General features: G+C 35.6%; 1 protein-coding gene across 2 annotated transcripts in view; it reads right to left on the bottom strand.

Moving 5' to 3' along the window:
- EPHA3 (EPH receptor A3) overlaps nt 1-25650 on the bottom strand; it is a 407461-nt gene that overhangs the window by 267776 nt on the left and 114035 nt on the right. For both annotated transcript variants that reach the window (XM_027553293.1, XM_027553216.1), the window contains exon 3: nt 17334-17994. In XM_027553293.1, coding sequence (XP_027409094.1) covers nt 17334-17994 — 661 coding nt within the window. The remainder of the gene's footprint in view (nt 1-17333; nt 17995-25650) is intronic.

Below are 25650 nucleotides of genomic sequence, written 5' to 3'. Positions count from 1 at the left end.
TAGTGTTTCCCAGCATCAGGGTCTTTTTCAATGAATCAGTTCTCCTCTGGTTCCATCAGTTCACGGCAAATAGATAGGGAAGCAGTGGCAACAGTGACAGACTTTATTTTCTTGGGCTCCTAAATCTCTGCAATGGTGACTGCAGCATGAAATTAAGAGACACTTGCTCCTTAGAAGAAAAAGTATCACAAAACTAGAGAGCACATTAGAAAGCAGAGCCATTACTTTTCCAACAAAAGCCAGAATAGTTAAAGCTATGGTTTTTCCAGTAGTCATGGACTGATGTAAGAGTTGGGCCATAAAGAAGGCTGAGTGCTAAAGAATTGATGTTTTTGAACTGTGTTGTTGAAGGAGACTCTTGACAGCCCCTTGGACTGTAAGGAGATCACATCAGTCAATCCTAAAGCAAATCAGTCCTAAATATCCATTGGAAGGACTGATGCTGAAACTGAAGCTCCAATACTTTGGCCACCTGATACGAAGAGTTGACTCATTTGAAAAGACCCTGGTTTGGGGAAAGATTGAAGGCAGGAGGAGAAGGGGACGACAGAGGATGAAATGGTTGGATGGCATCACTGACTAACGAACATGTGTTTGAGGAAGCTCTGGGAGACGGTGAAGGATAGGGAAAGCTGGCATGCTGCAGTCTATGGGGTCACAAAGAGTGGGACGTGATTAAGTGACTGAACAACAACAACGATTTTGAAGAGTTTGTGTGGAAAATGGTTTGTGTAGGAGGGAGAGATGCTATCTCTAAAATAACAAAAAATAAGGGTATAAGAAAAGTGTAGGTATATGAATTCCTTTGTTCACCATATGTGCCTCCATTCAAGGAAGTTACCCACATTCTCTTATTGCTTTGTATTGATATAGTGCATATATTAATAAAAAAGTACAAATCTTAGTAAGTAAAAAAGCCATCAATATTCACACAAAAGATGCATCCATTGTATACGGATTTTTGAACTAATCTCTGCAAGGATTTCTGGAGGAATGAGAAAGCACATCGATAATCATAGAAATATTACAATCTGTAACAGTGAATGTTTGCTCTTTATTCACTTAAAAATTTAGTACCATATTTTAGTACCATATTATTATCAATATTGTAGCACAGTATTTTACAATTCTCTTCTAAATTTGACTTTTAAAAAATATTCTAGGTCAAGACATGCAGAAACCAAGCTTATTCAATGATTTCAGATATTATAATAAAATGATCAAACAAGGTCTAAATAAAAAAATTACATGGCCAAGGAATCTTACTCGATTTTTTTTGTGATGAATTTAGATGTATATTAAGTCAGGTAGAGCAAATGCAATCTTACTAAACCTGTCAGGTAAATCTTGGGTTTATTACCGGACTAAGAATAAACAGAAACCATCTTCTACAAATGGAACTGACAATTCCTTTGCAATGCTGACCCTTGTCTGAGGTTTACAGCATGAACTTGGCCACTGGCCAATGTGAACAATGTTTAAATTTCTTTATGGCAGTTCAATGAGCTTTCAGACGTTCATCTGCTTTACCTACTGTGCTTAATAAAGAGCAAGCCAATGCATTTTCTCATCTCCTTTTCATCACTAATAAGAGCAACCATCAACCTTATGAAAGATATAGTCTGCTTTTACTTTCAGTTTTCTTTTCCAGTAGCTCTGCTCTGAAACTTTAATAGAGCACCATTATCCCACCTATCATCATTACATAGATTTGGATATAAAGCTATGTACATCTTGTCACTAAAACGCAGTAACTACAAACAGTAAAAGCCTTAGGGAATTACTTCTGTTCTTGAGCGTCAACATTTAAAAAGAGTTTCAGTATATTAATGAAATAGTTGATTTATAGAAGCCTTCATATTCTGGAAAACTGAAAAGGTTAAGAAATTTCTAATAGCAAAACAAGATTTTATAATGCATAACACCAATAAATTTTCAAAGAAAAATTAGCTTTATATATTAGTATATAGTGCTTATATGTATATATGAGCATGTAACCTGCATACATATATGTATATAATAGACATGTACATGTTGTATATATCCATATACATATAAAGTTATTCATATGTATACATGCATATATACTTACATATGCATGTATATTTTTACATATACCAATATTTATGATCTTCAAAAAAACCCAGTATGGTAGCAGATACATCAGCCAAATCTGAAATTCACTCCCAGTCTGCCACTTGGAGATCTGTCAAGCTAATAATGAAGCATATTGTGCGAGCACACACACTGGGCACATAGCGAGTGTTTTGTGAACCCTGGTTCTACACTCGCCATCATCTCCTATCAATCATGTCCTCAGCAAGAGCAGGGGCAATGGAAATAGAAGCAGAGGTAATTGGAGGCATGACTCAGTTCCACATGCCTGAAAAATAAAGGCCCCAGATACCCTGTTAAAATATTTTTGTGTTATAATCTTACCCAATTCTATACTGAAAAAAAAGAAGAAAGTATTATATTAATGAATATATTAAGTTCTTGCCTCTTTAAATAACTATTGTCAATCTTTTTCTCTCAGTTCCAATAACCAATGGAACTTGGTTCTCCAGTCACTAATTCAGCAGCAAGAACTTGCAAATTTTCACATTATGATGCTGTGCAAAATATCATCAAAAGAAAGTATTCGCTTACTAGATTAGAAAAAGGATTGAGTTTCTTAATTAGACAGACCTGAATTTATATCCTGGCATTAAGACACAGGGCAAATCAGTAAGTCCTCTTAGCCTTGTCTAGGTAAAGTGTGGCTAACAATATTTACCTTGTAAGGCTTATGCTGAAGATCAAATGGTATGTTAACCACAGAGTACACACAAGGCAATCAATAAATGCCAATTCAAATGTATTTATGACTTACACTTCAGACAGGATACGCACAATTCAAGATGGAATCGGTTACTATAAAATACTCATTGAAAAGTGAAGAAGAGCACACAAAAGGAATATAGGGAGAAAAAATAAAATTGTGAGTTTAGTATCCAAAAGACACGTTGAAAGGGTGTAGCCTTTGTAAGATGTAACAAGTCACATAATTCTGGGTTCCTGTATAGAGAATGCAAGCAAGGTATCATGGCCATGACATGAATCAAATTACAAACATGAAAACAAGCCCAAGGAACTGTACAAGCTCTTCTGGTACTGGCATGCATGTTCAGTCGTGTCTGACTTTTTGTGACCCCATGAACTACAGCTCATCTCTCCATAGGACTTCCCAGGCAAGAATACTGGAGTAGGTTGCCAGTTCCTCCTCCAGGGTCTGGTACTAGAGCTAGAAGTAAATGTAAGGGGCCTCAGAGAGAAGACATAGTGAAAAGTATTGAATAGCATTCTTAAAAGCATTCTTGCAATATCTACATCCTGGAGCTTCACAGGCTATTTCTGAAAATACAGGTTGATGGGCTTCAGGTTCCTTATTTCCCCAGGTTCTCTACACAAGAGAGGCACAAGGTCACGTACATTGCCCCACACTCAAGGTCCAGTTTCACGCTTATTAATTGTATGTGACTTTGGACAACTGGGCAGTTTCTCTAAGCCTGTAGTTTCCTCTCATGGGAAATGGGGACATGACGGTGCTTCTCCATGGGCCTTTGTGTGTGTTAGTCACTCAGTCATGTCTGATTCTTTGTGACCCAAAGACTGCAGCCTGCCAGGCTTCTCTGTCCATGGAATGCTCCAGGCAAGAATACTGGAGTGGGTTGCCATCCACTTCTCCAGGGCCATGGGCCTTTGGGGGAATTAAATGAAGTGTTGAGCTTAGTTACATGCCAAAGGACAGAAGTGGCTATTTCGGGAAAAAAAAAATAAAGCTGATGTGAGGGGGTTCTTCTAATTTTCAAAAAAGGCACAGTCACTGAACTCGATCTATAGGAACTTTTTTCTATCAAGGTTATTATTAATACATCCTGTAATATAACCACATTTACCTGTCATCTTTGCATTAGTATCACATTACAGGATAAAGGGAATCAAATGTCAGATTTGAATTTGTGTCAGCATGTCAGAGTATCCTAAAAGAGAACTAACTCCGTAGCAGCTGTCTGGACCCTTTGCCTGAGAAAATTCTCTAACTCCAAAGGCTTTCTCCTTGATATCTCTTTTATTAATTTCTTCACATTCTTAGTTCTTGCACTACCACATCCTAGTCACTTTTTCTAGCTCTGTGCAGGTAATGTTCTTTTCCTGTTTTTAAATATTCACCTTCATGTGACTCTTTCTGAAATTTTTATTTTTTCTCCCAGATAAAGAAATTTCATTTTATTTTTTTTGCATAAGTGTCACTTTCAAATTAGCTAAGTAGTAAGTATGACTTCGTATGCCTTCAAAAGTTACATATATTTCTAAGTAAATCCCAGAATGGATGAGTCCTGAGGCAAAATTGTGAGTGAGATGCTTTAGCTTGGGTTCCGATTTAGGCTCTGCTAATGTATGATTTGAGATTTTAACCTTAATTCATAGCTCTGTAAAAGGAGAGATTATTCTAGATCAGGTTTTCTCAATCTTGAAGAGATTTGCCTAGGCAATTCTTTGTTGTAGAGGGTGCTCTGTGCATTACAGGATATTCAGCAACACCTCTGGCCTCTAAGCACCAGATGCCAATAGCAATCTCCTTCCCCAGTTGTGACAACCAAGAATGTCTTCAGACATTGACAAATGTTGCAAAATTGCCTGAGTTGAGAATATTAGACTAGGCTTTAAAATTATATGAGTGTTATGCTGAAAAAGTCTGTATCAGCATTTTATTTCTTCGTATTTCCACTAAAATCTAAGTTCCTTGAAGGCAGGGACATTTTTCTGGTTGGTTCAGAGCCACATTTCCAGTGAATACTTGGTAGAGTAGGCACTCATTAGATGTTTGTTGACAAAAATGAATAAATGATGGAACAATATCTAACTCCATAAAGGTTGAAATCTCTCCATTTATTACATCTTTGCAGCATGTTTTGATGGGTCCTTAAACACTATTTGTCTTTCATGCTTATTTCACTTTTATTTCCTTAAAAATATTGTTAAAACCCTTTTAACATAAATTCAGTTCATATACCTTTTTAGAATCCAAGATACTTGGAAGGAAGAACTGTATTCTCTTTCTTTCCGATTTAGCACATTGATAAATGTATGCCCGAGAAACATTACATGTGCTAAATCAGATTGAAGTATTTCATATATCTTCAATACTGTAGTATGATACAGACAGTAAATAGATCCTAATTTCTGAAATACAGATTTTCTTCCCTAATAACTACCAGATAAGCAAAATTATTTATTCCCAACCATTCATATACACAGGTTTGTTTCCGAGCTTCACAAACCTTTACATGTTCTTTATGCATTAATTCAAGATCAGTTTTCTCCCATTCCATAGCATATGCTTTCTCTTTTCTTGTTGAAAGTGAGTCTTCATGTCAAAAAATAGCAGCTGTTCTCAATTAGAGTATCCACTTTTAACCTCTTGTGGCTTTGTAACTGACCACTGAACAGAGAGTTCAGGGATATTTCATGTTCAAGATCTTTAGCTATTAGAAGCCATTCTTATTATTTTTAAAAAATCACACAAAAAATATGTAACTGATCATATGATGATTTTGAGTTTCGTAATCTCGATGCTCCCTTGAGATTCCTGGGTCTCCTCTCACACAACAAATCTGTGATTAAATGTCTACATTGTGACTGTGTTTCTGAAAGACAATCGATAGCTACACATTTCTGAGGACTGCAGGGACAGCGGTAGATGAGAATATGATCAAAGTTTTATTCTAGGATAGTTCTATTACTATCATAGATTCTATTCTCTCATAGAGGGGGCCATAAGTGAGTTTAGAGTTATTTGCCAACAGGATGTTTTGCCTACATCCTAGAAGATGAGAATTTACAATAGCATAGTATACATTCAGTCTTTCCAGTCATATGATTCTTTCCAAATGGCTCTGACTTTGGAAGCACTTTTATCAAATATTATCAAAACTCATACTTCTCTGTACAATTACTCTCTATTAGAGTTTAGTGCCAGCTGTCAGAGCTGTAATGTAAACCCTTATTAGCTCTTGTAAGTTCTACTCTGGAACTAATAAGGGATTGTCAAAACTATCCAAACACAGAGAGAAATGGGGGGATAAATCACAGAAAAGAAGATGGAAAGTGTTCAATGAATCTGTACTAGCAAAACAATCTTTGTGAAATGATTACCGATGCATTTCACAAAATCTATGCATCTCAAGGTGGAGAAAAAGATCTAGTTTTCAGTTTATTTTGCATAGGGTTTGATTTTCTTTCCTTTGGGAGAGGCTGACTAAAAGCAATAAAACAAATTGAAGAAGTTAATGAAATATCAATAATCTCTTTTAAAAATCTTTCCATGTATTCTGTAAAAATGTTACACTGCATTCCTCAAATTTTAAAATATGGAAGATTTGATAATATCTGAACAGATAGAAAGAAAAAGTATAAGTTTGACAAACTGAAGACGAATATTCTTTTAGAAAGCAATAGATTATATAATATCTAAGCTTTAAAAACTTTTTTACATACTGGAATGCAGCAAATCAGAAGGAAGGAAGGCTGTCTATATAAACCCCAAAGTAATCTAAGTTAAAGAAATGAAATTTAAGACTTCCTACAGGGTCCAACTAGACTTGATGGTAAATTACTATGACAGATCCACAATCTATTTGACAAGTTAATATTCATTAAGAAGTCAAAATAACTATAAATTTTATATATTCAAAATAACCAATATTTCCCCTTTCACAGACATGGCTTTTTCTTGGAAAATTTGAATCACTTTTCAGATGAGTTTACATTGATTAGATATTTTGTAAGTGGTAACAGAGCAATATTCTGATCTTCCTTTGAAATGAGACTGAAAATGCAGTGACAGAAATAACCCATTTCAAGGAAAATCAGAGCTATTTTACTTCCTGCAACTGAATTTTTTTTTCATGTCAGAGATTCGCATAGTGAATACCATCCTGAGAAGCTTCATCCATATTGTCACAGACATACTCTCAAACAAGCTACACAATGAACAAATTATTTGTATCTCCCAAAGATTATACATGTGGCATATAGGTGTGACCTAAATTATTATTTCCCACTTTAAAACATTGGACCAGACAAGGTATCTGAAAGTTCACAGACCTTGCTGCTGCTAAGTCGCTTCAGTCGTGTCTGACTCTGTGTGACACCATAGACGGCAGCCCACCAGGCTTCCCTGTCCCTGGGATTCTCCAGGCAAGAACACTGGAGTGGGTTGCCATTTCCTTCTCCAACGCATGAAAGTGAAAAGTGAAAAGTGAAAGTGAAGTCTCAGTCATGTCAGACTCTAGCGACCCCATGGACCTCAGCCTACCAGGCTCCTCCGTCCATGGGATTTTCTAGGCAAAAGTACTGGAGTGGGGTGCCATTGCCTTCTCCGTCACAGACCTTACCATAGCTAAAAATAAAAGAAAAATAGAAAAGAACTTTATATTCTAAAAGCAAATACCCTAGAGTTATTTCATGTAAGACAACTGCAAACTAGGTCAGAACCTCAGGAAAATACCTTAATACTGACATATAAAATGGTCTTCTGGGTTAGGATAAAGAGTAGTAAAATATTTATTAAAAGAAGAAATTCTTACTATTTATCCCTCTTTGAACAATGCAGTTTCTATAACTGAAGATAAATCTATATTTTACTAAAATTGCATGATAGTTTTAACATCTATAAAACTGTCTGGATCTTTTAAGGTCTTTTATGTTGATTTGTTGCTGATCACTTGACATTCTTATTTATTATGAGATATTTAAATCATTGGATATGATTTTGTTCTACTCTCTAAATTTAATGATGGTCATATCTCTCCTAATATGTTTGCAATTAAATTGTCTCTGACTACTCAAAATAATCTGATTTGTAGTGTATACAGAACAAAGATTTCACATTTCTTTCTAGTATCTTAAACATGCAAATTCATGGTTTAACTTTATACTGTTTGTTTTTATATAGACTAAAAATGAACTATAATACTTAAGTCACAAATCAAATACACTCCCTTATTCTTCCTCTCATTTTCAGATTTGAAAAGAGTTTTTACTTAATTACTGCTCAGATAGTGTGTTGACATGCTTGGATTGAAAGTTTCTAGTAATATCACATGATAATTCATGTAAGCATATTTGGCATTTACTTCATAAAATTTATGCTGTTTCCTCTACTGCTTTCTTTTCTCTTTGTGTGATTCTCAAGTGAACATAAATATCTAAAATAAATCAAATAGATATAGTTATTTTCTATATAAAGTAAATTGGTTTGACAAATATTTTGACTCACTTGATTACTTATTTTTGACTCAGATAATTTCTTCAAGGCAAGAACATTATTTATTATTATATCTTCACCAACTATCTAAGATAGTCTTGTATACAATAAATATTAGGGTATAAAACAGTTTGCAAAAATTTTAGGTTTAATGTTTTTGAAATTTAGCAATTTCATTTTACTATTGTAATTGCTTGTTTCCTAAACTGTATTTTCTTAAATCAGTCAAAATCTATAAGTCCCTCTGGTTATACAATATAAAAATGTCCACATGTAAATTCAAAGACACTTTTGAAAAATCAGTGGAAAAAACCTGTGCTAAAGAAAATTGGAGACTGAGTCAAATACTGGATGGGAAAAATTAAAGGTCATGAGTGTTTAGAAGAAGAAAAATGAAAGCTAATGATATTATAAAAGAATAAGGGAATATCACCTATGACTGAACAGACTAGAGGTTTAATGGAACTAAAAATGAAGTCACCTCAGAAAACTTCTAATTAAAAGAAGGTAGGCAGCCAATTAGAGAATGATGAGTACTAAGCACTGAAGAATTGATGCTTTTGACCTGTGATGTTGTAGAAGACTCTTGAGAGTCCCTTGGACTGCAAGGAGATCAAGCCAGTCAATCCTAAAGGAAATCAATCCTGAATATTCATTGGAAGGACTGATGCTAAAGCTGAAGCTCCAATACTCTGGGCACCTGATGCAAAGAGCCAACTCATTGGAAAAGACCCTGATGCTGGGAAAGATAGAAGGCAAGAAGAGAAGGGGACGACAGAGGATGAGGTGGTTGGATGGCATCATCTATTCAGTGGACATGATTTTGAGCAAGCTCTGGGAGATGGTGAAGGACAGGGAACCCTGACATTATGCAGTCCATGGGGTCGCAAAGAGTTGGACATGACTGAGTGACTGAACAACAAATATAAATTCATCGGACAGTTTCTCTCCCTCAAGGTATCTCTAAGTTCTAATGTTTAAGGTTAGATAGAGACTATTGAATGGGTGAGTCTGTCATTTCTAAGTGAAATGAATAATTATTCATCTAGTTCCTATCTAATTGAAAACATCTTCAATTATAATCTGCTAGGTTGAAGGCACAATGTCCTTTAAATAGATATGATATAGTGCCTCCCCTCAAGACACTTCCAGTCTGAAAACAACTGTAAAGAAATACTTCTGAATTCCTTAAAACGTATGAACATCTCGTACTTCTGGAAGATGCACACAGACTAAGGAGGTGCTGGGAAACCTCTGAGGTTTTCGATTTTCTCTAGCACCTCTGTCAAAACGAGCATTCTGTTACTGAAAGCGTGACTGTTTCTTTAAGAGACTTTTTGAACAGACAGAGAAATGAGTAAAGAGTAAGAGCTGGTAGGTTAAATAAACAAAATTATGGAAAATCATTGAGAATTCAAATCTTCAAACTTCATATCAAACACACTTTTCTACCCAGCTGCTAATGTACAAGAACAAGGAATGAAGTTAGCATTCCACAATGAACCTACACAGATAAAACACAGAGCAACAGATCTTCAGTGACATTAATAAGGTATTTGGTACATTAAGTCTAAACAAAGTTTGTAGGAGGAATATTTATAGTAACTCCCAGGTCTCTGGCTCAAATGTAATTAACTGACTAAATAAAAAAACATTAGCATTCTCATTTCTTCTCTCCAAGTAAATCAAAATAGATAAAACAATTCATTTGCCAAGAGTAAAAATACATATGTAAAGATCACAAGGCTCCCTTGGTATTAATGTGAAATTTCCTCACACCTCCAATCTTCAAAACACAAAAGTGTTATCCTGGGATGTAAGAACTATGAAGGATTTCCCAAATGAAATGAACCAAGTAAACTCTGACTGTCAATAACTGAAAGCAAATAGCACAGGATTTAGGTTTATAATTGAAAATTTTCAATGCTATCTTATTAAAAAGAGGTTTATTAACATCTTATAATAACATCTCAACCTGTAATTTGACCATAGTCTCAACATCAAGCAAGTTTGTCAAAATCTGAGGAACATGGCCCAAAAAAGGTGTAAGTCACACATACACTGGTAAAATAAAAGACATACTATGAGAGAGAACATTTAAAGAAAGACCATATTTTAAAATGACGTATTAGAGAAACTTCTAGAAAACCAAATTGGATGCATGATTTCTTACTTCCCTTACTAAATAATTATGTTACCATTAGTTTAAGTTTTTGTAGTTATTTATATGTGCATTTCTGTTTTACCAAATTCATCTTAATAAGTACTCTCCACATGGGAATTAGATGGGGAAACCGTGGAAACAGTGTCAGACTTTACTTTTTGGGGCTCCAAAATCACTACACATGGTGATTGCAGCCATGAAATTAAAAGATGCTTACTCCTTGGAAGGAAAGTTATGACCAACCTAGACAGCATATTCAAAAGCAGAGACATTACTTTGCCAACAAAGGTTCGTCTAGTCAAGGCTATGGTTTTTCCAGTAGTCATGTATGAATGTGAGAGTTGGACTATGAAGAAAGCTGAGCGCTGAAGAATTGATGCTTTTGAACTGGGTGGAGAAGACTCTTGAGAGTCCCTTGGACTGCAAGGAGATCCAACCAGTCCATCCTAAAGGAAGTCAGTCCTGGGTGTTCTTTGGAAGGAATGATGCTAAAGCTGAAACTCCAATACTTTGGCCACCTCATGCAAAGAGTTGACTAATTGGAAAAGACTCTGATGCTGGGAGAGATTGAGGGCAGGGGGAGAAGGGGACGACAGAGGATGAGATGGCTGAATGGATGGCATCACCGACTCAATGGACAAGAGTTTGAGTGAACTCCGGGAGTCTGTGATGAACAGGGAGGCCAGGCGTGCTGCAATTCATGGGGTCGCAAAGAGTCAGACACGACTGAGCGACTGAACTGAACTGAACCCTCCTGAAAGTTTTCTTTTTTGTATTTTCAGTTTATTTGGCTATGCAATTTCTGATTAAATCTTTATCTATTAACATTTCTTACAGTCTTCCCTTATTTCTTCCCTCTTACCAGTATGTGAAATAGAAAGGTTCATAATTTTCCACTCTTATGTTTCCTGTGTTCAATCTTCCCTAGCAAAAAAAGCCAGCAACATAAAGCATCTTATTACAGAAAATTCTGTTTTCCTCGCGCTCATCCCCTCCCATACAAATACACTGCCCTCAACACACAACTTATATTTAGGTGTAAACTATTGACTTAGCTCTGTTTAATAATTCACTTAAAAATATGTTTTTTTTTAGAGACAGAAACCAAAATATTTTAAAACACATACACACATTTTTGCACTATAAACCAAACTAGTTTGGCAATGATAATATTCATCTTTCTCTTTCTAGCATCCTTGGCAGGATTTGGCATATATATTTAATAATTGAATCCACGGTCAAAGTATAGCTTTACTACTTTTCTTCATTCCAGGAAACATGAATTTATATAAAAGTTTATATCAAGTACAAGACAAGTATAATGATATGGCTAAAATTGTGATCCTGCATAAAGATACCTTTGGTTTTACTTATAGTTCTGAAATCGAAGAGCTTTTTGTCTACAAAATATTTTTCCTATCAGAGATTGTCTCATTTTCATCATTTAGTTCAATGAACTTTATCCCAAATATCTAGCTAGAGGGGAATAGATAATTCAGAGTATTTCATTACTAACATCGGAAAAATGACCTACTAATGAAATTTAGATCCTTTATAAGACGTCTGTATAGAATAAGGTCAGAACACAAAAACTAATGGAACTTCTACACATTTGGGATCTTTGAGAAAATAACTTGATAAACAAATTATAAACTATTCCTTCTGGAATGCATAAGCTGGGTAAGATAGTTCCCTTTCTCCCTAACCAAAAGTTTCTAAGCACAATAATGATGGGTTCAAAACTCTCAATGCAGAGTCTTCTCACGATTAATAAATAATTTCCAAGATTAACTTTGAAATGCTCTAAGTTAATCTCTCCTTCTGCTTCCTTGTCAAGAAAGTTTGTACCTAGTAGAAGATTTATTGGTCTGTGTTGTATTAAAATTATTCATTTATTATCTCTTTCATATTAGATTGTAAGCTCTGAGAAGGGAGGTACACTGACTTATTTATCTACATTTTCTCACTGTCTGGTACATTATTATTTAGAACTTAGAGATTTTTAGAGATATTGAATTAAATTTGCTATACATTTTGGCATATCTAAGTTGCTTGACAACTCGTTTATCCAGATTTTGTTAGGTATCACCTGAGCTAATCTTAGTCTGCTCATGGTATTCCGTCTAGTAATTCTTCTTTCCTAAAAATCTAGAAACAGAGAGCTGTGATAAATAAGCTGAAATAGATGGACCTTATATTGACAGATTCTTGGTTACTTTGTGCCAGTTGCCTATGGTCCTACTCATCCTTTAATATACTCTAACTTCAGTAGAATACGTGTCCTTGTGGGGTTTCCGGGTCTCTGCCACAATTGGACTGAAAAATGGGAAAGTAGTGTGGGTTGACGTTTCAACTGCCACATTCAGAATCAGACTGCCTGGCTTCAGATCTCAAGTTCAACATTCCTAAAGGACCTAAGGCAAGATATTTAATCTTGCAAAACTTTTTTTTAATTTTTATTATTATTATTATTTTTTTTTTTTCAAGGAAGCCCCAGTCGCCCATGGCTCCCGGGCCTCCGTCGCCGGCCTGCGGGCGGCCCAGGTGGCGGAGGGGACGCAAGTCGGCCGGAGCGGCGCCCGCGGTAACTTCCTCATTTAAAAAATGGAGCTAATAATAGGATGTACTCATAGGCTATTTTGAGAGATAAATAAGATAACTCATGGACATAACTTAGCAAATGAGCACAGTTTCTGGCATCCAATAAGGGCTTAATGCATATTTTAAAAAATTCTTTGCATTCTTACTATACCTCTTATAATTAAGTAGATTCTCTGGAAATATTTCTTGAAATAAAGTGACTGAGTCTTATTTTCCTCTGTTTTAGAAAACTGTAAACCTCTGTTTGCTGATCACTGTGTTATAAAATTACCTTGAGGTGTTTAAAATCTAGCCACATATGTATGTCAAGGTATTGTTCCATCCTTCTGTAAAATGAAACAAAACAAAACAAAAAAATAAGCTCATGAAATGTATTTAGTTATCTTTTCATCTATATCTATTCTAAGTAATACCATTCCTTTGTGTGCCTGAATTGAAGCCCTGCTGATAAACAATGATTTGTGAGTCATAGCAAACGATCCTGACTAGTTCCCAAGCTTAAAAACCAACCAGATTTTTAAAATTAAAAAAGGAGAGCACATGTATACCTGTGAAGGATTCATTTTGATGTTTGGCAAAACTAATACAATTACATAAAGTTTAAAAATAAAATAAAATTAAAAAAAAAAAAAAAAAGGAAACCATAACAAACACCAGCACCACCACTGACAACAAAAGCAAAATTACAAGCCTCAAGCCATGCTGGCCTATTGTATTACAGGCTGTAAATTAAGTGGTTGTGTATTAGATATTTAAGACATAGTAGACTATGCATTTAAACTGACATATTAAAAAAAATTGCTAATACACAGTTGATTTAGATTCAACACTACATGTAAATCAGCATGAAGTAGAATACCTTGACACATCTTCTAATAATTGGAATATACAGTATTACTTTTACTATGAAATAGGAGGAAGCCAAATAGGGAAAGGAGTACATCAAGGTTGTATATTGTCACCCTGCTTATTTAACTTATATGCAGAATACATCATGAGAAATGCTGGGCTGGATAAAGCACAAGCTGGAATCAAGATTGCCGGGAGAAATATCAATAACCTCAGATACAGATGACACCACCCTTATGGCAGAAAGCAAAGTAAAACTAGAGAGCCTCTTTATGAAAGTGAAAGAGGAGAGTGAAAAAGTTGGCTTAAAACTCAATATTCAGAAAACTAAGATCATGGCATCTGGTCCCATCACTGCATGGCAAATAGATGGGGAAACAGTGGAAACAGTGGCTGACTTTATTTTGGGGGACTCCAAAATCACTGCAGATGGTGACTGCAGCCATGAAATTAAAAGACACTTGCTCCTTAGAAGAAAAGGTATGACCAACCTAGAGAGCATATTAAAAAGCAGAGACATTGCTTTGCCAACAAAGGTCCATCTAGTCAAAGCTATGTTTTTTCCAGTAGTCATGTATGGATGTGAGAGTTGGACTATAAAGAAAATTGAGCACTGAAGAATTGATGCTTTTGAACTGTGGTGTTGGAGAAGACTCTTGAGAGTCCCTTGGACAGCAAGGAGATCAAATCAGTCCATCCTAAAGGAAATCAGTCCTGAATATTCATTGGAAGGAATGATGGTGAAGCTGAAACTCCAATTCTTTGGCCATCCGATATGAAGAACTGACCCATTGGGGAAAGGGACGACAGAGTATGAGATGGTGGATGGCATCACCGACTCAATGGACATGAGTTTGAGTACTTCACCTACTCAGGAGTAGGTGAAGGACAGGGAGACCTGGCATGCTGCATTCGATGAGGGCACAAAGAGTCGGACACAACTGAGTGACTGAACTGGACTGAACTGAACTAAAATTCACCTGGCAACATAAGCAATTGGTTACCCTTAGCATTACCCTAAGAACAAGCTGCACCTTTAAGTTACGTTACTGAAAAGTCATTACACTTGTAAATTCCAATCATATCCCATTTTATCTTCTATCTATTATTCTACTATAATTAGTTCTTAATTCAGTATATTTTTCTTTGAATAATTTGCTATTGTGCATATGCATCTAACACTGCAATTAGTATTTTTAAATGTTGTAAAAGTCTGATAATATATCATCACTATGTCGAGGAGGTGCTAGTAATATCTTCAATATAATGAACTATAAGAATCAAGGAAATAAAACTTTGATAACAAATATTATCTCTAAGAGTAATTTTGCCATAGAATATCATTGAGTAACATAAGTTACTTTGAAGAAGTGGTTCAGTAAATTAAAATAAGTTTAAAAAACAGAAGCAATTCTGAGTCTACTGTGAATTTTCTGAATACAATTTAATGTCAGTTTCTTTTTAAAAATTCTTCTACTAAAGTTTGTCTCAAGGCAGCATGTAATATTGGTTAATTATGTGCATGTTTTATTTATTTATATTAACATTTTATGTGATCCTATTTATCTGGCTGACACATTTTTCTATTATATTTTTAAATAAGACACAAAGCATCATATAAAAATTATTTAAAATCTAAACAATTATTAGGTTCTTGCTCAGTGGAAAAAAATGTGTGAGATAGTTCGGCGCATACTGATGATATTGAGACAGAGACACATCTATTTCTTTCTTGGTGTGGATATCAGAGACTGTCAGTAGAAAACAAACTGGAGGAAACAATCAGTTTTTCAATTTTTCCTCATCTGTACTCAGTCGCTCAGTTGCGTCCAACTCTTTGTGACCCCACGGAACATAGCCCATGAGGCTCCTCTGTCCATAGGATTTTCTCAGCAAGTATACTGTAGTGGGTTGCCATTTGCTCCTTAGAGGCTCCCTGATTAAGCTTTTATTATTTTATTTAAAATAAATCCCACAAAGATAACACAAACAGTACCACAGTGATAAAATACAATTCAAAGTGGAATATAAAGGTTACTGAGACTTCTCCCTAAGCAAGTAGTAGCTAGTATGTTGTTTCCAGTTTAGAATTTTCAAAACCATATTTAGTAACAGTATTCTGATATCTCTTGCCAAGGATCTAAATAACATGGAGAAGTATCAGACTAAGGTGTATCATTTCCTGTCATTAAAAAAAAAAAAACCTATAAACTATCTATGCTGCTGCTGCTGCTGCTAAGTCGCTTCCGTCATGTCCGACTCTGTGCGACCCCATAGACAGCAGCCTGTCTATGCTCCCCTGTCCTTGGGATTCTCCAGGCAAGAACACTGGAGTGGGTTGCCATTTCCTTCTCCAATACATGAGAGTGAAAAGTGAAAGTGAAGTCGTTCAGTCGTGTCCGACTCTAGCAACCCCAGGGACTACAGCCCACCAGGCTCCTCCGTCCATGGGATTTTCCGGGCAAAAGTACTGGAGTTGGGTGCCAAACTATCTATAGTTAAAAGCAAAATGCTATGTCCTGTTCAGATTCTGAGAAAGGTCAGTTTATATATAAAGTAGATTCATCTCTTTCACATGGACTTGAGACTTACTAAATGGCCACAAGTAGAATACAAACTCAGTTCTTTTGATTAAGTTAACAGCAACAAAAAGGTATTAAAACAGACTAGATTCCAAAGACTATATATTTAAATTCTCTCATGTACTGAAACATTTAAAATTTTAAAGATAATTTTTGTGTGTTCTTAAACACTAAACCTTGGCTAATGCTAAATAACAAACTTTGGGATTAAGTGGAATTTATCATCTAATATAATCTTTTGTGGAAAAGATGATCTTTTATTTGATTTTACTTACCATGATCAAAATTTTAAATAATTTAAATTATTCCTCTGTATACCAAAAACTGAAGCATCAACCCTGGATTTTTAAATAAAATATTTTTTATTAAAACACTAATGTTTTATAAGTAAATCCATATTTTATGCACAGATCACTGAAGAGACACTATTAATATATTTTATAGTAATGAATTATGTATTACTATGAGATTGATGAGCACAACCATAAATAGTCAGTGGAGAATCTAATTCTGTTAGAATCAGATTAGCTTAGTTCCAATGCTATTTCTTCCCTCTACATAAAAGAGACAGCGATTCCCACCCCCCCTTCAATTGGTCTAGTAGTATGTAGGCTAGCACCACATAATCAAATATGCTAGTATTTGTACAAAAATTATGAATTAACACATCAAGTGGGATAAATTTCATCTATAAATAGTCTCTATTTAGTTTGAGTCACATTTTGCTGCTAAGTGAATTCGGGCTGGTTTCATTTATTTCAATTACTCTACCATAAACTCACAAGTAAGAAGTACCACTCTAGGGACAATAGAGAAGGACTCTTACCTTGACACATGAAACCTCTTTCTTCATAGCCAGCATTGCAGGAGCACTTGCCAATGGGTACAAGCCATTCACCTTCTGTACTGCAGTACATCCTAGGAGGATCTTCCTCCTTAGAATTGTTAACACAAGAACCTCTAACTTCCACCAGAGATTGGGAATCCATTGGTACTGTGTCTGGAAACATAGCCAGATTCTTCACTGTAAACGGGCACTTTTTGAAGTACACTCTCACAGACACTAAGGCAACACAAGCACCAACATCTTGAAAAGCCAAATAAAATCCCTTTTTGTTGACAGGACCTACTTCTCTAACCTCAGTGTTGAGTTTAAGAATACGGTCCCCCAGATCCATTTGCGTGAAACTTTCATCAGCTGCAATGGTGTCAATCTTTGTAAACTGATGTTCTCGGAATTTGACTCCATGATCATCATCAGACTCCATGTAGTACAGATTGAAAGTCTCCTTGCAAGTTCCCAAAACCAATGGAATGCTATTGCAGTCCCGGAGAGTGAACTTTAGCTCCACATAGATCTTCTGAGCTGAGTTCCTGGGGATCCAGTTTGTCCTCAGCCAATTATTTTGACTATGATCCATGACATTGCACACCTGGTAAGTCCGGATCGGTGTGTAATGTTCATCAACACCACTGATTTCTTCCCACTTGAAGAATGAAAGAAGAAGGAAAAAAGAAAGGCAGAATTAATGAATTAAGCATGATGAATAATTGTGACTACAAGATGAAGGTGTTAATGGTATCACAGGAAATACAAAACAAGCAGAAATTTCACTGTTGCTCATTAAAGATCAAGATGCGCAGCAATTCTGTAACATTCTTGTTTGCAGATTTTATTATTTACAAGGTTCTCTGAGTTCTTTGACACAAAATAATTCAAAATTTTGATGAACACATTTGAATTTTATTTGAGTTTGTGTGATATTCAGGAAGAAGTTGCTTAGAAATTGATTGGACCTAGACAAACATCCTAGGATAAAAGTGTCAAATCAGTCATCTCTAATAACATGATAAAAATTATTTTGTTGTATATTTTAGGGGATTTTTTTTTTTTTTGGTTTGCTCTTTTAAAAGAAAAAGAAAAATACCACTGCCTAGCATTTATCTTTATTAAACTTTCCCCAATTTGGGCCAGACTTTGGTAAAATCAGTATATCACAAAGAAAGTGAATCTAAATTATTTCATTACCAGGTATCTTTATGCATGACATTACTAACATACTTGGTCATTTCAAGAAATATATGATGGAGAACTTTGAATTTCTGAAGTAAAAACATGAACATGTCTCCTTCCCATCTCCCCAAAATCCAACAAATAGTTATACACGTAGAACCGAAGATTTAAGTATAGTGAACATTTCAATTCTTAATGTCTTTTATCCATGTTAAATTTTCCACATGCAAGAAATCGGCTACTTAAGTTGTTGTTATAGCAGTTTGGGCTATGATGGTAATAAAACTTTTTTTCATTGTTAATACACTCAAAAAGTTTCAAGACTTTTTAGAAAAGTTAAGCACTGCTTCTTTGATCCTTATACAGGTTTTGAGACACTTTCTGTTTCTAACTATTACGCCTGTGTCTACACTCTGTTTACACCATGCCCAGTTATCTTATTGCTGCTAGGAAAATACATCATTTTCCATGTCATATTAGAGTTCGAATCTTCTATGGCCTCCCCGTTACTCATGTAAGAACTTCAGACTCTTCAGTTTGGCATTTGTGCTTTTCCAAAAACTATTCCCAACTTACATTTATTTTTTTCTAAAAGTTTGAATTGAGATTAGAGAATTATAAGTTTCACTTATGCACCTGCTTTTCTTGTCTCTGTGAACTCTTTTTTATGTTTTCAAAAGAAATGTTGGATCTTCTTTCATTATGGTATAAAAAAAGAGCACTGGTCTTTGCTCATTTCTCTGTGATGCCTCCCCATAACCTTAACATGCTTAAGACACTTTGTTTCGTATAACATTTATTAAATATCTTTTTCAGTGTTAGATTTAATTCATGATACATTATTAGATTAGTTTAACATTGTTTCATATACATTTGTTAGATTTTAGAGCTCTTTATATCCTTTATAACTTCACACAACTTCACTTTTTAGGAATAAAAGATGAATACAATGCATAAAAATTATGTTTTTTATAATATATTTAGTAAACTCAAGGAAATAATAAAGTTCATATTAGATAATATGTTTTAACTTTGTAAATAAATAAATGAAATCCTTGTGATGCCCATTATAAATGGGTTCCTAAAATCTTCTCCATTAAAAGAATTACTTATTTTCATAAGGAATAAGTTTTAAATAAATTTTAACTAAATCAATGGCATTTAAAATATTTTAATGTATTTTCTACTTATATTTATTAAATACACATAGGAATTCCAATCCACAACTTCTAGTTACAAAGTAAGATAAAAATGCTATTTTTTTAATTCACAATAACCAAAAGTAAAGAAATATGGCATTTATCTGGCCTTTGAACCTCATTAGCCAAAAAAATAATTATTTACATTAGAGTGTTTGAATTATCAAATCCAAGCTGCACCCTGCCCCACTACCAATGTGAGAAACACAGTTTTAAAACTCTTTAGTCTCCTTAGTTCTCCTACCAATCTAAGAACAAACCAAAAGCAAATAATTAAACAGCACCACTTATTTCAGTAACTTGGATCATTCAGGGTCTGGAATATATGAGAAGCATTCATTTTCTGGAGACAAAATTGGCTTGTCTTTATTGTCATGCCTAACATCCAACAAAGGAACCCATTTTGTTATTTTAGAAAACCCTAGAATAATATACAAGAAAATATGCATAATGTATTTTTAATAATCACCAATTTATCATTTTCAAACAACCACTGTATAAATATATTATATGGAGAGCTTTTAAGAACAAAAGTATATATCAGAGTCTCATTTCTGAGGATTTTACACTGAGGTGCCTATAAAAATAAAGTCACATTCAAAACCAAAATTAATGTATAACTTTAATATCAGAAAATTTAAAACCTGTGAACTGAGTTGAAGCTCAAAAAAAAAATTGTAATCTTAAATAGTATTATTATGTTGCATCTTTTCTATTAATATTACATTGATTCTATGATGGCATTGTAAAGTATAGAGCTAACAAAAACTCTAGAGAATAAATGCTTTCTGTGGGCATTTTACAGAACGTTAGATGATAAGGCCTATTAAAAATTACCCAACTGACTTCAAAAATTTTAGGTCAGAATTTTCTTATCAGAATAGATAAGTTTGTAATTTGATGAATCAGTTGCAATTTTCTCCTGCTCTGGACAGCATTTTGTTAGACACCAAATAGAAATGACACAGAAATGACACCATGTAAAGATTTTCACAATTTGATGAAAAATATGATTTTAATTATGGAGATATCAATGTAGTCTAACATTTTCCTTTGAATGCTAATTTGGCAAGCTATCACAAGCCCTTGAATGCAGAGGTACAAATTGCAAGAAGATAATGCAAACAGCACCAGCATGCTCTGTGCATAAAAAGGTTGCAGAGAGCAATTATCACTTCATTAATTTGTAATGAAAACCAAATTGCCTGTAAGTGATGGTGACTTGCCATCTCAGACCACTTGCAAAAAAACAGCAGATCTCTGACTCTAGTGTCTGCTGAGGACTTGTTTAGTTGCTCAGTCCTGTCCTTTTGCGACCCCATAGATTGTATGTAGCCACCCAGACTCCTCTGTCCATGGGACTTCTCAAGTAAGAATACTGGAGTGGGTGGCCATTTCCTCCTCCAGGGGATTTTCTGGATCCAGGGATCAAACTCACGTCTGCTGCTTGGTAGGCAGATTCTTTATCACTGAGCCACCTAGGAAATTGCTGAGGACTAGAGAGTGGAAATAAAATTCCTAAAAAAGCAGTTTTGCAACAGCAGCAACAGAAATGATTAAAGTGCTGTTGTAATTCTTACATTTTATAAATTAAAAGGATACTCATATTTACCCAATCTTCATACTCCAAGAACTAATGTGTACATTCATAAATTATTAGAGATTATGTACTATCATAGTCATTGTGCTAAGGCCAATGTGAACAAAGAAAGTGGGTGATTTAGAATTAGTGACATATAAAATTGGGAGGTACAAAGCATTTATTGCTTCATTTTTCTAATCCTTAAGGAAGAATCTCTTCAAGGGATGTCCAGCAGTAACACTGTCCAGCAGAAAGGGACACAGAACTAGTAAGAACAGAACTAATAACACAGACACAGAACTAGTGACTAGTAAGAATGCAAATTCTTTCTAAAGCTTAAATTCTTCAAAATCAATAATTCCAGGAATAGCCTGGCTCCCATATTCTTACTATATAAGCTTTTATCATTAGACCACAGAGACCGGAATTGAATTTCTTTTTTTTTTTTTTTCTTTTTCCAGATTATTACAACTATAAGAAAAACATTTGCCCAGACTTCTTTTCCCTAGAAGCATGATTCAGAATTCTATTCCCTGTAACATTAGCACAATGAGCCTCCTTATCAACAAAATACAGTGTAAGATGTGATTCAATTTATATTTTTTAGATAGCACAGCTTCTTGTTACTGAGTCAAATATATATTTTGAGGGAAAACATATTTTTAACAATTAATCAGCATTTAACCTAATAACTCTCATTTTAATGAGCCCCAATTATAGTAATAAAGGATTTATACTCATTGTTAACATTAATTACTCTCTTGGATACATTTTTTGCTACTTGCTAATAGAGAGTAGGAGGAAAGTGTTTACATTTTCTTTAAAAGAGGGAGAACATGGGATACAGCTAGTGCATAGACTAACTTAAATATTTAGAAAGTGAGAAACAACTTCGTGATTTACTTTATAAGGTTTAAATCACTTCTTAGAAATTTGCAGATGATATTAAAAAAGAAAATATACCAATATTCTTATGTTTGTAATACTACATTTATATTTCAATGGTGAATAAAAAGCACATAGTTCTGCACTTTAGAAAATGCTAATGTGACTAATGCTGCCCTTAATAACTGTGAAAGTGAAGTCATTCAGTCATGTCCGACTCTTTGTGGTCTTATGGACTGTAGCCTACCAGGCTCCTCCATCTATGGAGTTTTCCAGGCAAGAGTACTGGAGTGGGTTTCCATTTCCTTCTCCAGGGGTTCTTCCCGATTCAGGGATCGAACCTGGGTCTCCTGCATTGCAGGCTGATGCTTTACCCTCTAAGCCACCAGGGAAGTCCTCTTAATAACTTGTAAGTGATATTGAAGTTGATTCATGTCATTCTTTCTCCTCTCCTGTTTCTACTCTTACATGTTTTTCCTTTTGCACATATCATAGCTGTTTCAAAAGCAGTGTTCATTACTCTTTGCAACCCTATGGATTATACAGTCCATGGAATTCTCCAGGCCAGAATACTGGAGTGGGTAGCTGTTCCCTTCTCCAGGGGATCTTCCCAATGCGGGGATAGAACCCAGGTCTCCCACATTGCAGGTGGATTCTTTACCAACTGAGCTATCAGGGAAGCCCTCTTAATAACTGTAAGTGATATTGAAGTTGATTCGTGTCATTCTTTCTCCTCTCCTGTTTCTACTCTTACATGTTTTTCCCTTTGCACATATCATAGCTGTTTCAAAACGTAGTTTTCATCCTAGAAATATTTGAACATTTATCACACATCAGCATAAGCTTGGCAATGCATAACCACTTACAGGAAGATGTCACTGGCAAGTTTCAGACCCAGATGTATGTAACAAACTCACTATATTTCCATATATTATTAAATAGAATTTTCTTAGCCAATAGGCCTCAAAAGTATATACACACACACACACACACATACTTGTAATAATATTATATTAAAAAGTAGAGTAAAATAAAAGAGTTGAGACAAATGAGAAACAGAATTTGGGGGTTTGGGGGGCTTTGTTGGTGATTATGATTTGGGGTCAAATCAGAGGAATACATTTATAACCAGAGGACTGAGGAGAGAGAAGATGGGGATTTGATATTGAAAATCCAGCATCAGCAACAAGATGCAGGCCAAAGTCTAAAGATAATGATAGCCAGAAGTTACATGCCTGAGATGGCATGTCCAGTAATCTTAACAATAATGACTTCTATCCATCCTCCCACCCACCTTTACCTCCTAAGTAATTAGCAGAAGTTTGATAATGATATTACAAATATCTTGTTGAAAATAGAGAGGACAATGTCTCAGTTTGGATACAGTATAGAGAAAAGAGATGGAAAACCAGGAAGGGAAAGAAAGACCAGAGATTATTATTATTATTGAGGAAAGCCATATTAAAAAGCAGAGATATTACTTTGCTGACAAAGGTCCATCCAGTCAAAGCTGTGGTTTTTCCAGTAGTCATGTATGGATGAGAGAGTTGGACCATAAAGAAAGCCGAGAGCAGAATAACTGATGCTTTTGGACTGTGGTGTTGGAGAAGACTCTTTAGAGTTCCTTGGACTGCAAGGAGATCCAACCAGTCTATCCTAAAGGAAATCAGTCCTAAATATTCATTGGAGGGACTGATGCTAAAGCTGAAACCCCAATACTTTGTCTGCCTGATGCAAAGAACTGACTGATTGGAGAAGACCCTGGTGCTGGAAAAGATTGAAGGCAGGAGTAGAAGGGAACAACAGAGGACAAGATGGTTGGATGGCATCACCAACTGGATGGGCATGAGTTTGAGCAAGCTCTGGGATTTGGTGATGGACAGGGAAGCCTGCAGTCCATGGGGTCACAAAGAGTCAGACATAACTGAGTGACTGAACTGACTTCAGAGGATAAGAGAAAGAGTTAGGACCAGGAAAATGTATCATCTCTGTTTGGGTATAGGGTAGGCCCTGGTACATTCTGTAGTTAGAACAAGATGCTGGCTATTCAAGGCAATGTCTTCTGAAAGTTTGAGCATGTGTGGGGGTCCTTTGGTCCCCATCAGCACCTACTTTGGATTCTCTGTCTTTACTCAGCATTTTACAGTCACAAATACTTTCATCTTCAGTCTCAGGATTTCTCAGTTCCTGATACCCTTAGACTGAGGCAAGAACAAGGGCAGCCTCAGCTTCACCATTCTAGGCCTTCGATTTTAGTAATTCTCCCCTAAGTTGGGGTTGGTTTAGTGGTACTTTACTGAGATCTCAGAGCTGTTGCCATATCTTTGCATCTGTGGAAAAACATCCCATAATTCTGACTAGTCTGTCTAATTTCCTTACATCAAAGGTTCTTATTTTTGGCTAAGCATTAACAGGAGACCTTTTAAAAAATACTACTTCACAGATGTCTATCCAAAATATTTCATTTTACATTACCTAGGAGATTTGGATGTGAGTAGGTGACTCCCTAAGGTTGGGAACCAATGTTCTATGTCCTCTGGGCAACTTTTGCCCTCAACTTCACCTGACAGCATATTCCACTATCAGTTTCCAAGACTTCCTTATTTTATACATTGGAGGATAATTGCTTTACAGTGTTATGTTGGTTTCTGCAGTTCAATTCAGTTCAGTCGCGCAGTCGTGTCCGATCCTGCGACCCCATGGACTGCACCACGCTAGGGCTCCCTGTCCTTCACCAACTCCCAGAGTTTACTCAAACCCATGTCCACTGAGTCGGTGATGCCATCCAATCATCTCATCCTCTGTCATCCCCTTCTTCTCCTGCCTTCAGTCTTTCCCAGCATCAGGGTCTTTTCAAATGAGTCAGTTCTTCACATCTGGTGGCCAAAGAATTGTAGTTTCAGCTTCAGTGTCAGTCCTTGCAATGAATATTTAGGACTAATTTCCTTTAGGATGGACTGGTTGAATCTCTTTGCAGTCCAAGGGACTCTCAAGAGTCTTCTCCAACACCACAGTTCAAAAGCATCAATTCTTCGGCGCTCAGCTTTCTTTATAGTACACCTCTCACATCCATACATGACTACTGGAAAAACCATAGCTTTGACTAGACGGACCTCAGTACATCAATGTGAAACAGTCACAATTATATATCCCCTTCCTCTTGAGCCTCCCTTCTCCCCCCATCCCACCCCTCTAGGTTGTCACAAAGTGCCAGTCTGGGCGCCCTGTGTTATACAGTAGTCTCCCACTAGCCATCTATTTTACACATGGTAGCGTATATATTTCAATACTACTTTCTCAATTTTCTCTATCCTCTCCTTCCCAAGACTTCTGAATCTCCTCAGAAACCGTTGCTACGTCTAATGTTTCCAGAGAGTCCTGCCTTTGTTTCTATCGAAGGCCCTATTTCTCAGCCCTCATCCTATATGTTGTTGATGCCCGATTTTCCGAGGCCCAGATATGC

Source organism: Bos indicus x Bos taurus, chromosome 1 (genome assembly GCF_003369695.1).
Source record: "Bos indicus x Bos taurus breed Angus x Brahman F1 hybrid chromosome 1, Bos_hybrid_MaternalHap_v2.0, whole genome shotgun sequence".
In the NCBI taxonomy this organism is placed as follows: domain Eukaryota; kingdom Metazoa; phylum Chordata; class Mammalia; order Artiodactyla; family Bovidae; genus Bos; species Bos indicus x Bos taurus.
This window is presented reverse-complemented; position numbering and strand designations above follow the sequence as displayed.